Consider the following 14,353-nt stretch of genomic DNA (forward strand, 5'->3'; position numbering starts at 1 on the left):
TGATGAGAACTCTTCAACGAACTTTATTATTGCATTCACATCCCACTTGTATACATTGAATAATCAAGTGAACTATAAATCATCAAGGAACACTCGTTTTTCACCTAAATAATGAGGGAGAAGGAAAAGCAAAACCATTAGAGATGAAATTCGTGAACTTGAAGAAAGTGATTTTACTTTGAAAACAATTACGATATAGTCCAATATGGGAGTAAAACTTGAAGTACCTTCCAAGTAGGAGTAGCACTGGCCCAAGAGCAAAACACAGGCGGTCGTTGAGTCGGAACTCGAAACTCGAAAGTATCCCGTTATAATTTAGCGAAGTAAAATCGAGCCTCTGACACATGTCTGCCATTTCTATCTCTTAATATTGCTTCAGCGCTGGCTGATTTATAGTCTTGTGCCCATTCGCCTAGTTTATCCCCTTTTAACTTCTTTTTTTGTCGGAACTCAAAAGTATCCCCTTGTAAAATTTAGTGAAGTAAAATCGAGTCTTCGGCACATCCATTTCGGCACATCCATTGCCATTTCTATCTCTTAATATTGCTTCATAGCTGGGTGAGCTATAGTCTTATGCCCATTCTAACCAACTATTTGAATCTAAACATTCCAATTCTCTAAAGTTGTAATTGAACCCTAAATTTTGGTTCTAACCAACAGTCCAAACACAGCTGCTTTGAGATTAAAAAGAGGTATTGGAGTCTGTCAGACAACCACACGACCACCTCAGTCGCCTAGGACGAACTGAGAACGATCATCTACAGTAGAGATGATCTCAACAATCATCACCACCATTAATCACGCTCTGATCGTGTGGTCTTGATTCATCGACCAGACTTAGATTCCTGTCTCCTTAGAAATCAAGGATACAGATGTATGATCCTATAGAACAGATCCTGTTCAAGTAAGGTCGTGCTAGTTACTACAATCTAACTTTACTTAAACAGGAGCTCAGTTTCATGTCTGATAAATGTGGGACTAAAGTAATCCTCGTCCTCTTCCCATCTTCTGGACATACCGGGATACAGTAAAAACCCTCAAGTTCACCATTCCTACCATTGATAACTGAGATGGCTGGATTTGGGAGTGACTAATACCATGGACCATGGTTGTCCGCTTCGATAAAGCTCTGACTTAGCTTCATAGGCTACATGCCTACATATCAACTGTCATCCTGTTATTGTCATCTCTGCAAACAGATTTTCGTAGTAATATTGCAACTATGATGTTATACGCAAGAGATGTACAAACAACACATAATCGAGTTACTCAATATATATTTATCATAGTAGTCGATATGGAATTCGTGTTTTTTTTTCAGCTTGAATTTGCAGAAAAGAAATAACATTGAGCAGGAATGTCTCTTTATATCATGTTAATAACTCTGAAGATTTTGCTCTCTTGATCGAATTTTTTGTTGAAGCAAGATAACGAGGACTCTACTACAAGTCTGGGTTGCTTTCAGAACCCATTTCATCCCATTTCGGTCTAACTCACCATCTTAATTTTTTCGGCTCAGCAACATGTATCTTGATTTGCTATGAAGGCAGTACTTATCATTGATGTTGTACAGAAGAAGAGTTAGGAGTATGTTAAACTCTAAAATTCTAATATCGTGACGTTGTTGTACGCAATGATGTGCATCTATCGTGGTCCTTGGCCCTTTCTTAAGAAATGAAATTGACAGCAAAGATAGGGCTTTTAAAGACAACATTACTTCTTGCTCCTAATATATTCTGTAAGGGTGAGCATTGGTCGTGCCATTTTCTGCTGGGCCAAATCCATCTGAAAGTATCCCCTTCTAAAATTTAGTGAAGTAAAATCGAGTCTTTGGCACATCCATTGCCATTTCTATCTCTTAATATTGCTTCATAGCCGGCTGAGTTATATAGTCTTGTGCCAATTCTAACTATTTGCATATGAACATTCCAGTTCTTTAAAATTGTAATTCTAAACCCTAAATTAGCTTGCTCTCAGATTAAAAAGAAGGTATTGGAGTCTGTCAGACAACCACACGACCACCTCAGTCGCCTAAGACGAACTGAGAACAATCATCTACAGTGGAGATGACCTCAACAATCATCACCACCATTAATCACGCTCTGATCGTGTGGTCTTGATTCATCGACCAGACTTAGATTCCTGTCTCCTTAGAAATCAAGGATACAGATGTACGATCCTATAGAACAGATCCTGTTCAAGTAAGGTCGTGCTAGTTACTACAATCTAACTTTACTTAAACAGGAGCTCAATGTAATGTCTGATAAATGTGGGACTAAAGTAATCCTCGTCCTTTTCCATCTTCTGGCTTCTGGACATACCTGGACACAGTAAAAACCCTCAAGTTTACCGTGATGACCATTAGGAAGACACTACTTTAGACAAACAGGTACCTGCCCTGCCCTGAGTCATGGACTGATGTCAGGACCCTAGAAAGAGAAGCAGATATATGAATGTTCTTGATAACTGAGATGGCTGGATTTGGGAGTGACTAATACCATGGTTGTCCGCTTCGATAATGCTCTGACTTAGCTTCATAGCCTACATATCAGCTGCCATCCTGTTATTGTCGTCTCTGCGCCACAGAGTTTTTTTAGTAATATTGCAACTATGATGTTATAGGCAAGGGATGTACAAACAACACATAATCGAGTTACTCATTATATATTTATCATAGTAGTCGATATGGAATTCGTGTTTTTTTTTTTCGGCTATAATTTGTAGAAAAGAAATAACATTGAGCACGAATGTCTCTTTATATCATGTTAATAACTCTGAAGATTTTACTCTCTTGATCGAATTTTTTGTTGAAGCAAGATAACGGGAACTCTACTACAAGTCTGAGTTGCTTTCAGAACCCACTTTGATACTCCAGACACTCTTCTTACTTTTACCTGAATATTCAAACAAAATTCATCCCATTTCGGTCTAATTCACCATCTTAATTTTTCGGCTCAGCACATGTATCTTGATTTGCTATGAAGGCAGAACTTATCATTGATGTTGTACAGAAGAAGAGTTGGTAGTATGTTCAACTCTAGAATTCTAATATCTTGACGTAGTTGTACGCATCTATCGTGGTCCTTCGCCGTTTCTTACGAAATGAAATTGACGACAAAAGTAGCACTTTTAAAGACAACATTATTTCTTGCTCCTAGTAACATTCCGTAAGGGTGAGCAATGGTCGTACCATTTTCTGCTCGGCCAAATCATCTGAATTAAGACTTGAGCAAGTTAAGGTCTTGTTCGGTTTGAGCTAGTTTTGGTTTATTTACTTCAGTCTAATACTTTTTATTGAAACTTCATATGCTATACTTTTCATGTTGATCTTATTAAAACTTAACATTAAGTGTTATAGTCTAACTTTCTTTTTCTTACGTATTTCATGTTTATGCTCATTTGTTACGATTTTTCAGATGGATAACGAAGATGGTTTTCAAGATGATGAACACGCACCAATAATTAATAGTCAAAATGAAATTATTATTCGTGCTGTTGCAATAACTTGTTACAATATCCATGTACACCAACTTAATACTCCAAGAAAGTCAGTCACTGGTAACGGATTCATTTACATGCAAAGCAAATTGGATGATTCACCTGATGAATTTCGTGAGATTTATAGGATGTATCCAGATACATTTCTCAAGTTATGTCGTATTTTAAAGGAAAAATCATTATTAGAGGACACACGCTATGTCAATGTGGAAGAGATGCTTGGTATGTTTCTCTTAACGGTTGGTCAGAATAATAGTTACTCTATAACTAGGGAAAGATTTGATAGATCCAAATTTTGTACAAGCATGAACTTCAATAAAGTGTTGAAGGCATTGACTTTATTAGCTCCAGAGTTGATGGCGAAAACTCCAACAACCACCTCATTGAAGATCCTAACAAATGATCGCTTTAATCGTTACTTTCTGGTAATAGATTTCTTATTATTTATGATTAAATTCAATTTAATTTTATATTTTATTTATATTCAACTACATTAATAATTTTATATATGAAAAACAGGATTGTGTTGGAGCAATTGACGGTACATATATTCCAGCTATGGTACCAATAAAAAATTCAATTGCCTATCGTAATAGAAAAGGAATTGTATCACAAAACGTTTTGGCGGCGTGCACCTTTGATTTGCAATTTATTTATGTTCGTAGTGGGTGGGAAGGTTCAGCAAATGATGCACGAGTACTAAAAGATGCTTTAGAGGGTAACGGTGGATTTAAAATTCCTCGAGGTAAAGTAGTTATATTCTTATAAAATTCTTTTTGATATATTTAACTGGTATATGGAAACATAAATTGCATCTCGATAATTTATGTTGTAGGTAAATTTTACTTGGCAGATGCCGGATATCCTAATCGCCCTCAATTTTTAACACCATATCGAGGTGTTAGATACCATTTAAGAGAGTTCGGGAGTACTCGACGTCCAGAAACTAAAGAAGAATTATTCAATCATCGTCATTCTTCGTTAAGAACTGCGGTGGAAAGAATATTCGGTATATTTAAAGCTAGATTCAAAATTTTCAAAACTGCTCCGCCGTTTCCATTTAAATCACAAGCATAGTTAGTTTTAGCATGTGCAGGATTGCACAATTTTATTCGTAGAGAATGTAGTTCAGACGAATTTGCCCCAGATGAAGAAGAAACCGATGAGTGTGCTCTGGATGAAGATTATGATGAATAATTACAAACTCAAGAGCAACAAAGACATCAAGCTGGTGATTGGAGAGATAGCATTGCTGAAAGAATGTGGAACGACAGAGTCGTCTAGTTATGTCGAATATATGACTATTTTTCTTTCTTTTGTCGAATTTTAGTAGTTATTATCGTAGTTTACGGACTAAAAAAGCAAAATATTTGATTTTATTTTTCAATTGCATCCCGTATTAACTTTAGAATAATGTGATATATATAAGTAAATCTGATTTTTTTTTCTATGTCTCATTTTTACATTGGATATATATATATATATAGAGAGAGAGAGAGAGAAAAAACTACACTTCCGCTTTTTCTATCGTCTCGTATTTACATAAGAGTAAACAACTACTAATATTTAAAATAATATACTTTCGTTTTAATCTCAACCATTTGTTTGGACGGCTAAGATTTAAAACGAACCCTTTAAAGATCTAACAAGAAGATCTAGATCTTCAAAGTTTTAATAAAATGATTCTGAAACTTTAATGTCCTAAGACTTAATGTCCCAGGTTTTTAAAAGTTTCAAAACTTAAAAGTTTCTGAATCTTTAAAGTTTTAAACATTTAAGGGCCAGAACTCTTAAAAGTTGTGAGATCTTTAGAAGTCCGGAACAAAAAAGATCTAGTAAAAAGGTCTTAACGAATAACAGGCCCTAAGAGACAAATATTACATTTTGGAGAGAAAGTGTCGTTATAAATGATAATGTAGTTATAAACTTCGACCACGAGATATCTTGTCTTTCAACAAAAAGATAGAGATCCCTTCAACAAAAAAAAAAAAAAACAAAAAGATAGAGATATTTTGTAGTGAAATTTTAATGATGCATAAAACAAAACTAAACCATCTACAATAGTTATATATACGAGATATCCATCCAACCAGCCAAGAGAGAATAAAGGGGTTAAAGATCCTCTCTACTTTCAGTACATATTTTTCAGTTCTTGTAAGAACAAATCCAATGCAAGACCAGTGCGATCATTTTGTCATATATGATGAAGATCATTAAGTCATATATGATCAAGGTGACAATGCGATCATCATTTTGTCATATATGATGAAGATCATTAAGTTAGGCCCTTTTTGGAATCACAATATTTAGCTAGAAACCATCTACAATTGCGGCTCGATCGGTTGATTCGCGATCAATGGCAACTGAATTTCTACAACGGGTTACAGATAAGAACATCAACTTGATCAGAAGAAAATATTAGTGGGAATAGTGTATGGGATGAACATGGGTCTGAAAAGATCCCGACCCACGATAGCTGAAGTGGTCAGGTTGGGTTGTCGGGCCACATGCCGGTCGGCCCCCTCGCGGGTCACATAAAAATCCCTAAAAGATGAGGATTGATTACTCATTTGGGATTCTAAATCAAAAAGGGTTTCTGATTGAATTTTACAGTATCTAAAGTTTAGATAAGTTCTGATTTCAGTCTTTAAAGAATCCTAACTCAATTGAGATTGGACTTAGGAAGTCTGTACAAAAGGACTTATGAAGTTCTGATTTCACTGCCGACACACCATCTTGAAGGTCCAACTTGAGTTTTACATTGGACAAAGTTTATAAGAAGGACTCTACAAATCCTATGTGGTGCTTGGAGTTTCTAAGATTGAGTCTTGCATCTGAGATGCTCTCAAAAGGACACTATAATAGCATCTCCAATGCAAATCTAAAAAAAAAACTCAAATTATCCTATGTGTCCAGGCTCAATTGAGTTTCTCTTTCCTAGATGCCAATGTTGAGATCCTTAATTCAAAAGACATCTCCAATGCAACACTCTAAAAACTTAAAAATAACTCAGATGTCATTTCCTAGATGGTTAGATTTGCTTTTAATATTGAGTGGTCAATTGAGATCCTCAAAAAAAATCTCAAATATTGTGTTTCTTCATGAGATATCTCAACATTAAATGTGCCACATCATTTTGAGATCCAAATTAAGTGTTGCATTGGAGAGAGCTCAAAAAATCTTAGATGGCACTTTGAGTTTTTCAATTTGAGTGTTGCATTGGAGATGCTCTAAATTCGCGAGGATATTAAGCGCCACATAAAAAAATTAACTACTTTTAAAGTTTCGCTCGAGTGTTGCACTGGAGAAAGTTTTCCAATAGAATCACATTTTGTCACGACCTTGTGTGTCTAGATAGATTAGGCCATATCTAAATGACCAAGTAAGAAAGAGACTATTTAGAAATCTATTTTTCACACTTGACACTTAATTAAGATTTTTAGAAAAATTTTCTGAGGGTTACATTACATATGTTATCGAAAATCTAAATTGAGTATCGCAAGGGAGAGAAAAACTCTAAAAATCTTACGTGACCTAACATTGCGGGTAGTATTGGGGAGAGAGGTAGTTAGATGTCGCAGTGGGACATGGATGAAATCCCTTCTCCTACTAAGTTCGGGTTATTTCCTCTTTTGGCCACTTCATCTCAATCTTCCTCAGATTCGATAGACAGAGAATACCAACGAAACCCCTCTTTGAGACAAAACGAACAAATTTCCAAGAGAGAGAAAAACTAGAGAGAGAGAGAAAAACTAGAGAGAGAGAGAGAAAAAGAAATGGTGTCGGACTCGGAGCTTATAGAGAGGCTTCGTGAAGTTGTAAGAACTTCAGACCTTAATACAACTACTACGACTACCGTTCGCCGGAAACTTGAAGAAGATTTCGGAGTTGATTTATTGGAGAAGAAAGCTTTTATTAGAGAACAAATCGACCTTTACCTTCAAACTCTAACAGTAGATGAAGAACAAGTTCAAGAAGAAACTGTGGTAGCCGTAGATGAAGAGGTTGATGATGATGAGAAATCAAAACTAAAATCTGAAGATGAAGAAGGAAGTAGCGGTGAAGAAGAACCAGAAACAAGTAATGGGAAGAACAAAAAGAGAAAAGCGTGAGTCTTTCTCTTTCCTTGCCTCTAAATTTTTCTAATCTATTCATTTATTGCTTCTTCATTTTAGGTTTTCGTGTTTTCTAGGGGGAAATTTTTCATTGATGTTGTTATATGTGAAAAAAAGAAATTTTGGGCTGGTTTTGTATTTCTAGGGGAAAAAATATGAAACCCACTGAAAGTTACTAATTGATGAGTAGATAGTTAGGTATTGCCCCTAATTGAGGATTATTTGTTGTGGCATTGTCTTGAATTTTGATATGCAACTTGTTTAGGGTGATCCTTGTATGAGACTTGTGCATAGTGATGATAATATTTAGGTGTTTGCAACATGGAATATGTTCTGATATAAGAATGTTATTGAGGATATTGAATCGAAACACAGTTGTTTGACGAGTTTTCCTTGTCTAGCCGGCGAAAAATAAGGGAGTATATGGATATAAGAGAAATGAAGGATGTACTGATACTGTTAGGCCCTCTTAAAGAATCGTGGCAGATGGATATGTCTTAGCCTTGCCTTATTCAATCTTTCTATTCTAGAGAAACATGATATCTTTTACGCAAGGAATGAAATTAGCCAAGTTAGAAAATCTAATTTCTGATGGGTTTTGGCTTTCTCAAATTGGCTTAAATGCCTCCACAAAGGTGTGGTTGATTGTAAATTCGTAACTCTTTCCCATACTTGACCATATAGTACCATCCACAAAACTACCCATTCACCCCTTACGGTCTTACGGTGTTATTATATTCTGAGTTTATGTGGGAATGAATGACGTATTTGCTCGTTCTAGATTGGTCTCAGGTTAATTGAAGGATATTGGGGTCTGGGCTTGTCACTAAATAAATCCTTACCTTTTAAACATATGATGCAGGTCTAACAAGCCGGACAAAGAGGTTAAGAAGCGGGGTGGATTTAACAAATTATGTTGTCTTTCCCCACAACTTCAAGACCTAGTTGGAGTACCTGAATTAGCCAGAACGGAGGTTAGTCGTGGAGAGTTAGATTGAAAGTTTTAAGTTTTCCAGGTTAGACTAATTCGTTTCAGAACCTTAATGTTTCATGTTATGTTGGTTATAGGTTGTCAAGCAACTTTGGGCTTACATCCGTGAGAAGGACTTGCAAGATCCAAAAAATAGGAGGAACATTTTATGCGACGAAGCATTGCGTAACATTTTTCGTGTCGATTGCATAAACATGTTTCAAATGAACAAGGCATTGTCAAAACATATTTGGCCCTTGGAGTCTGATGAAGGTATAGCTCGTAAATATTCTATGGTTTATATTCATTCAAACTTTCAAAAAAATATTTATCAAAATTCTTTTTGGTATTACGATCTCAACTTATATCTTATATATTTTAATTCTTCTTTTGGATAGAAATATGGTCATCATGTGAGTAATTATTTGTTGCAATATGTTTTAAACAAGTACCTGATTGATGGGAACTCATTTATAATAAATTCCATTTTTTCCACCATAGGCATGGTGCTACTTGTCTTTCCTATCAATATCAACACCTCCACTTATGGTTTCCCGTTTTCTTGTTATTCATTGACGCTCAAACTACTTGCTAGCTTCCCCATAGACAAGGCCGGCCCTGGCCCAAAGCGAGCAATGCCTCGCTTTGGGCCACCAAAATAATGGGGCCACATTTGATGAGGGTGTCTATAAGAATTTGTACTAGTCAAATCTTTTTAAAGCGGCCCAGCGTGTACCTAACAGAAGAACGCCCAATTCAAGATGCACCACCCTTATGCTTTTGTTTCTTTTTCATGGGGCCCACCAAAATTTCAAATACCGGTTTTGACACATGTCTGATTGTAACAAGTACTCCTTGTGGATGTATTTCTCAACTCATCTCCAATTTCTATTTGTCACTTCTATAGGTCACTATTTCTCACCCCATCCCATCTTTATTCAGCTACATACTTATTTGAATGCCTTTAATTACATTATTATCTATTAGTATCTGTACAAAAAGTATAAGTTTATTTTTATTTTTATTTATATTTATTCTGACTTCATCACAAAATTTATTTCATTAGTGTTCAGTATTGTTAATGGTGAATTATTGAAGTTATTATAGTTTGAGATCCACTTATTAATTTTTGTCATACTTTTGAAGTACAATTAATTTACTTATAGTTTTTGAGTTGTTTTGAACTTTTCATCATTTTTTGGCCTCCTCTAAGATTTTTCAACCCTTTCATGTATTAAACCTCTTTAAAAAAAACATTTTTTCTCATCAATGAAAGTCGAGAAATTTGGTCTTGCGCGAAAAGTTTTGTTGTCTTATCTCTCAAAATGTAAAATATAAAACTATTTTTTTTTACGTAAGGTAGTTAACAAAAAGTTCAAAATAATTGAAATTAGTTAAACTCTCTTTTATCTTGCATGAATCTAAATGACCATCTTTATTGGGAGACATCTCCTCCTAACCTTATATACATCTCCTTCTAACCTTATATGATATCTCAAACTCAATGTTTTAAGAAGTCACTCCATGGAGATAACAAACACATTAATAAACATCTTGTTGCACTTGACTTCTAAATGTGTCATATAACGATAGGTCTTGCGTTTAGGTACTAAATGTAGTCTGAGAACAAGAATGACCACGTGCTTCTAGTGATTGAATGAACCCCTATAACTTTGATGCCTAAACCAAGTGGTTTGAAAAACTAAAGACAAAATCATCCAAGCATCATCGGCTACCATTTTGGCATAACACATGTCGCTAGCTAACTATTGCGATGAATTGAGTTAGGATTAAATTATAGAAATTATATTATGTATGAATGCTTGATTGAAGGGAAAGATTTTTAGTTTCTTCATAGAATCAATAGGATGAGCGCAGGGTCATAAGGTGAGCTTTGAGTTTGCTGATAATACAGGGGGCCTCATTTTTTCCCTTCGCTTCGGGCCACTAAAAAGTCAGGGCCGGCCCTGCCCATAGAGTAGAATGTATGGACAACGCCTAGAAGCGTATCTAAATGAGCAGCACTTCACTATTGTTATTTTATGCTTCCAAGTGTAAGATACGTGGTGCTGACTTCCAAATGAGATAATGTAAGGTTAAAACCGTTAGTCCGTTATGATGTTTGTGTCGAGTTTTTGACTTTAGCAAGCATAGATAAGGTCATCTACTTATAGACATTGAATATCTCCCTCCATGAAGAATTTGACATGTAACAGTAGAGGAAGGAGAAAAAATGTTTATTTTCCCTCAAAATTTCTCCTCCTTTTTAATTTTTGCTCTATTGTAGTGCTGTTGTTGGGTCTCCGTTTCCTGCTTCGGTAGATTTTCTGTTCTGGTTTGTGCTTAGTTGTTTTGGTAAAGGCTCGCTTACTTGTTCTGTATTGAATTTCGATTGAAATCATATAGAGGCTAAGAGGCATACGAAGAGTAAGTATCATTCATATCTTAAAATTATTGAGATTTGCAAGGACAAAGTGAGGGGGTGAGAGTTGGTCTTTTGGGGCGAAGGTGCTTAGGTGCAGTCAGGCTAGTCAAGAGGTATATAGACGTTGCAGGAGCTTTTAAATTGACGAGAAGTAGAAACAGTAAAAGAAGAAACTAAAGAAAAACTTAAAGTATATAATTGGGAGTCTATTAGGTTATCAGAAGAGTACACTTGTCCCACTTTGGATTTGTGTTAGCACTTTCTTGGGCAATAAACTTTGCTAATTCTATAATATTCTTGTTAGGTACTATATTGCTACTTCAGATATCCTATTTTGACCAAATCTTGAGGCTCTTCATTGATTGTAATATTTAGAAACTCTGATTTCTTTGGTTTCCCGAACTTTTAAAATATTATCACATTTTGTTCCGCTGCTTCCCTACAATCTTCTACTGTCTTTTGTATCATCTTTGTCTTTTATCTGTTAGATTTCCTTCTGTTTGTTAGATGTTATTAATGTAATCTTTTCCATGAATTGGCAGCTCCAGTTAAGCCGGTTAAAAAAGAAAAACAACAAAAGCAAGATAGATCAGAAGGTGAGAGGAGTGAATTCAAGCTTTTTCATAGCATAATTTGAAGTATTTTGTCCATATACTCTATACTACTTTTTGTTCAGATGCAGATGACCCAAAACCCAAAGGAAAACGACAAAAAGCTGGAGGGTCTGGGTCCACCTCCGGCTTTCTTGCTCCCCTTCAGCTCTCTGATGCTCTGGTGAAGTTTATTGGTACTGGTGAAACTGCATTATCAAGGTCTGAGGTTGTAAAGAAAATGTGGAGTTACATCAAAGAAAACAATCTGCAGGTATTCTACTTTGTATGTGTTAAATTCATAATTCACAATCGTCACTCTTGTCCGATGTTTCATGCATGAGTAGCAGTTGATTTCTTTTAACTGATAACCACCCAATTGTTGGAAGTTATAATTTGAATTTTATCTTCATTAGGAAACTATTGGTAGTGTCTGTAGCAACAACGGGAAAATGATATTTGGATTTTGATCCATCAATTAATTGCTTATGGTCTATGTCAGCACATTTGCCCATTCATCCCATATCCTATAAGATATATCATAGATATATGGAGTCATATGCTAATCGCCTCTTGACCAATATGGTCCAATGTCCAGTATTAACTACTTGGGAAGCCTATGCTCAAAGTTCTAAACTCTTGTTAAAGACACCAATCATTTTGAGAGTGGTCACATTCTCCCTCTTGCATATCAGTTCAATATTCCCAAATTAGAAGAAACTTGTATAGTGTAAAGAATAAAGAGATTGTGTATATTCTTGGTATACTTTTATAGGACTAAGATAAAAAATGAAGGTATTCGGATAGCCCCAAACTCTCACTCTTATTGCCTCTCAGTATGGATATATTGGGGCCCCTCCAAAAAATATAGCACCTTTATGTTCTTGTTTTCTGCCAGTGGAAGTAATGTATTATATCTGGCACATGTCCAGGCATTTAATTAAGAGAATGTTATTGCTTGGGATAGGTTCATCAAAAGTTAGAGATTATCATTATTCGAGCAGAAAAAGATTAGGGTAAAACTTTCGAGGGAACTGTGTCTTCTTCCATGTTGGGGTGGTCTCTTAATGTTAGATCTATTCCAGCTAAAATAAAATTGCTTACTTTTGTACAAAATGTCTTCCTGAACTTGACGATGTTGGAATGTTTGTATCTGCAATGTCATGAATTGGAAGATCTGAAATTTGTTGTTAGTTTGAGTTATGTTGTCATCTTTTTTCTGTCAACTACTGCCGAGATATAAACTCATACTTAGGAGGATCTATTCAATCATAATCAGCGTGTCGTATGACATGGTTCTCTGTTATTACTGCCTGATTCCATGGTTTCTTACTACTTTCTGTTTGTTAATGAAGGACCCATCTGACAAGAGGAGAATAATTTGTGATGATAAATTGAAAGAACTCTTTGACGTCGATTCTTTCACTGGGTTCACAGTTTCAAAGCTATTAACTACTCATTTCGTCAAGTCATAACTGTGAGTTACTTCTACTAGTTCTAATGTTAAAACCCAATGGAATGGGAAATTTTGCTTCTGCTCTTAATTTTAGTACATACCCCTTGTTTTGATGTATTTATCTTTTTTGTTTTTAGATTGACTTGAGAGCAATAGAAATACTCTGAAGAAAAAAAAATTGTTGTTACTTCTGTTGATTTTTAACATTGTTTCTTATCTGGTTCAACACATCCTTTGCTGAAAAGTTGGTTAAGATTATTGAGGTTTAGATTTATCCAGGAAATGAAAATACCATGGTGGTTCCAACTTTTCTTGAGATGGTGAAATCATCTGCATATGGAATTGGTTTTGAAGAAACATTATAGTAGTAGAACTAGAACTCTAAATCATTTTAGAACTATTCCTAGTTTTTGGGGTGAGAGAAGTCCAAGACCACCCAACATTGGTATCAGAGTCGGGTTATCGTGGAAGGACCTGTGGGTCGATAAGGATGTCAGCAAAATAGCAAGGGTTTTTTTTTTTTTTTTTTTTTTTTTTAACTTGAGATGGCACCAACATAAACAAAGATACTGCAGTACCACTCAATATGAGCCCATTGTGCTTCACAAACATGTGTATCAATAATGCTATTATGCCCGACTCCTATGTTCAACTCGGGTTGGAACACTATGTTGCTGGTAACCAAACAGTCTCTAGGAGGTAGTAGTTTGCTATATGAGACAACACGTCATTACTTGCACCCATATTGTGCATAGGGATCGAGCACAATATACTTGCATGAATTGGGGATATCAAGAACATAAGCAAAAAGATTTTATGTTTAGGTTTGTACTTGCATGAATTGGGGAGATTCAAGAACACAAGCAAAAAAATATTCTATGTTTAGGTTTTCTCATCTATCTCATAGTAACATCTTTAGCACTAAACTGGTTGTCATGTGTTTATATGATCTAGGTTTTCGGCTCATATAGTCGATAGTCCTAATAAGATAATTAGTTTTATTATGCAAGTCACAACTTGTGCAATTGTTGCAGTATTAACGGATGATGTTCAGAAAGAACCCTAGACAACCCATTACAAAGAACCCTAGGTGGTCATTAGGTAAACAACTATTGTCATTTTGTAGTACCTATAAATTACATCGGAAAACCTTGAGTTAAACTGAACTCTCCAAATTTTGAACTGACGACTTCTGATATTATAAGAGAAATGGTCGTAGCATATTTTGACCAATATTATTGGTTTAGAGAGATAGACAAGCCAACATGAAAATTCGATTATGCTTTTATTCTGAAAAAA

General features: G+C 35.4%; 1 protein-coding gene and 2 non-coding genes across 4 annotated transcripts; 1 reads left to right on the top strand and 2 right to left on the bottom strand.

The window, feature by feature from the left end:
* Window positions 1–699: 699 nt before the first annotated feature.
* On the bottom strand, window positions 700–914 carry LOC147533065 (small nucleolar RNA U3). Its single transcript, XR_015228990.1, has one exon. It is a non-coding gene; the product is annotated as a small nucleolar RNA U3 (small nucleolar RNA).
* A 1,082-nt stretch (window positions 915–1,996) lies between these two features.
* On the bottom strand, window positions 1,997–2,211 carry LOC147533066 (small nucleolar RNA U3). The gene has a single exon (XR_015228986.1). It is a non-coding gene; the product is annotated as a small nucleolar RNA U3 (small nucleolar RNA).
* Window positions 2,212–6,993: 4,782 nt separating this feature from the next.
* Window positions 6,994–13,372, top strand: LOC147533067 (uncharacterized). Of its 2 annotated transcripts, none has more exons than XM_086649078.1 (6): window positions 6,994–7,606; window positions 8,476–8,587; window positions 8,682–8,856; window positions 11,551–11,604; window positions 11,685–11,872; window positions 12,954–13,372. In XM_086649078.1, the coding sequence occupies exons 1-6, from the start codon at window positions 7,275–7,277 to the stop codon at window positions 13,071–13,073; spliced, it is 981 nt and encodes a 326-aa protein (XP_086505204.1). In that variant the 5' UTR covers window positions 6,994–7,274; the 3' UTR covers window positions 13,074–13,372. The 2 variants fall into 2 exon arrangements, with proteins under 2 accessions (XP_086505204.1, XP_086505205.1); XM_086649079.1 differs by having other exon boundaries at window positions 7,038–7,606; window positions 11,691–11,872.
* The last annotated feature ends 981 nt before the right edge of the window (window positions 13,373–14,353 follow it).

Source organism: Eschscholzia californica, unplaced genomic scaffold (assembly GCF_041429995.1).
Source record: "Eschscholzia californica isolate CP2 unplaced genomic scaffold, dmEscCali1.0.p SCAF_6, whole genome shotgun sequence".
In the NCBI taxonomy this organism is placed as follows: Eukaryota; Viridiplantae; Streptophyta; class Magnoliopsida; order Ranunculales; family Papaveraceae; genus Eschscholzia; species Eschscholzia californica.

What these genes read in the sequence shown, in the direction of transcription:
- LOC147533067 (XM_086649078.1), top strand. Translation starts at nt 7,275, where the DNA reads ATGGTGTCGGACTCGGAGCTTATAGAGAGGCTTCGTGAAGTTGTAAGA. An exon ending in AAGAACAAAAAGAGAAAAGC is followed by an intron (nt 7,607 to 8,475) that starts GTGAGTCTTTCT and finishes CATATGATGCAG; the next exon opens with GTCTAACAAGCCGGACAAAG. An exon ending in CTGAATTAGCCAGAACGGAG is followed by an intron (nt 8,588 to 8,681) that starts GTTAGTCGTGGA and finishes TGTTGGTTATAG; the next exon opens with GTTGTCAAGCAACTTTGGGC.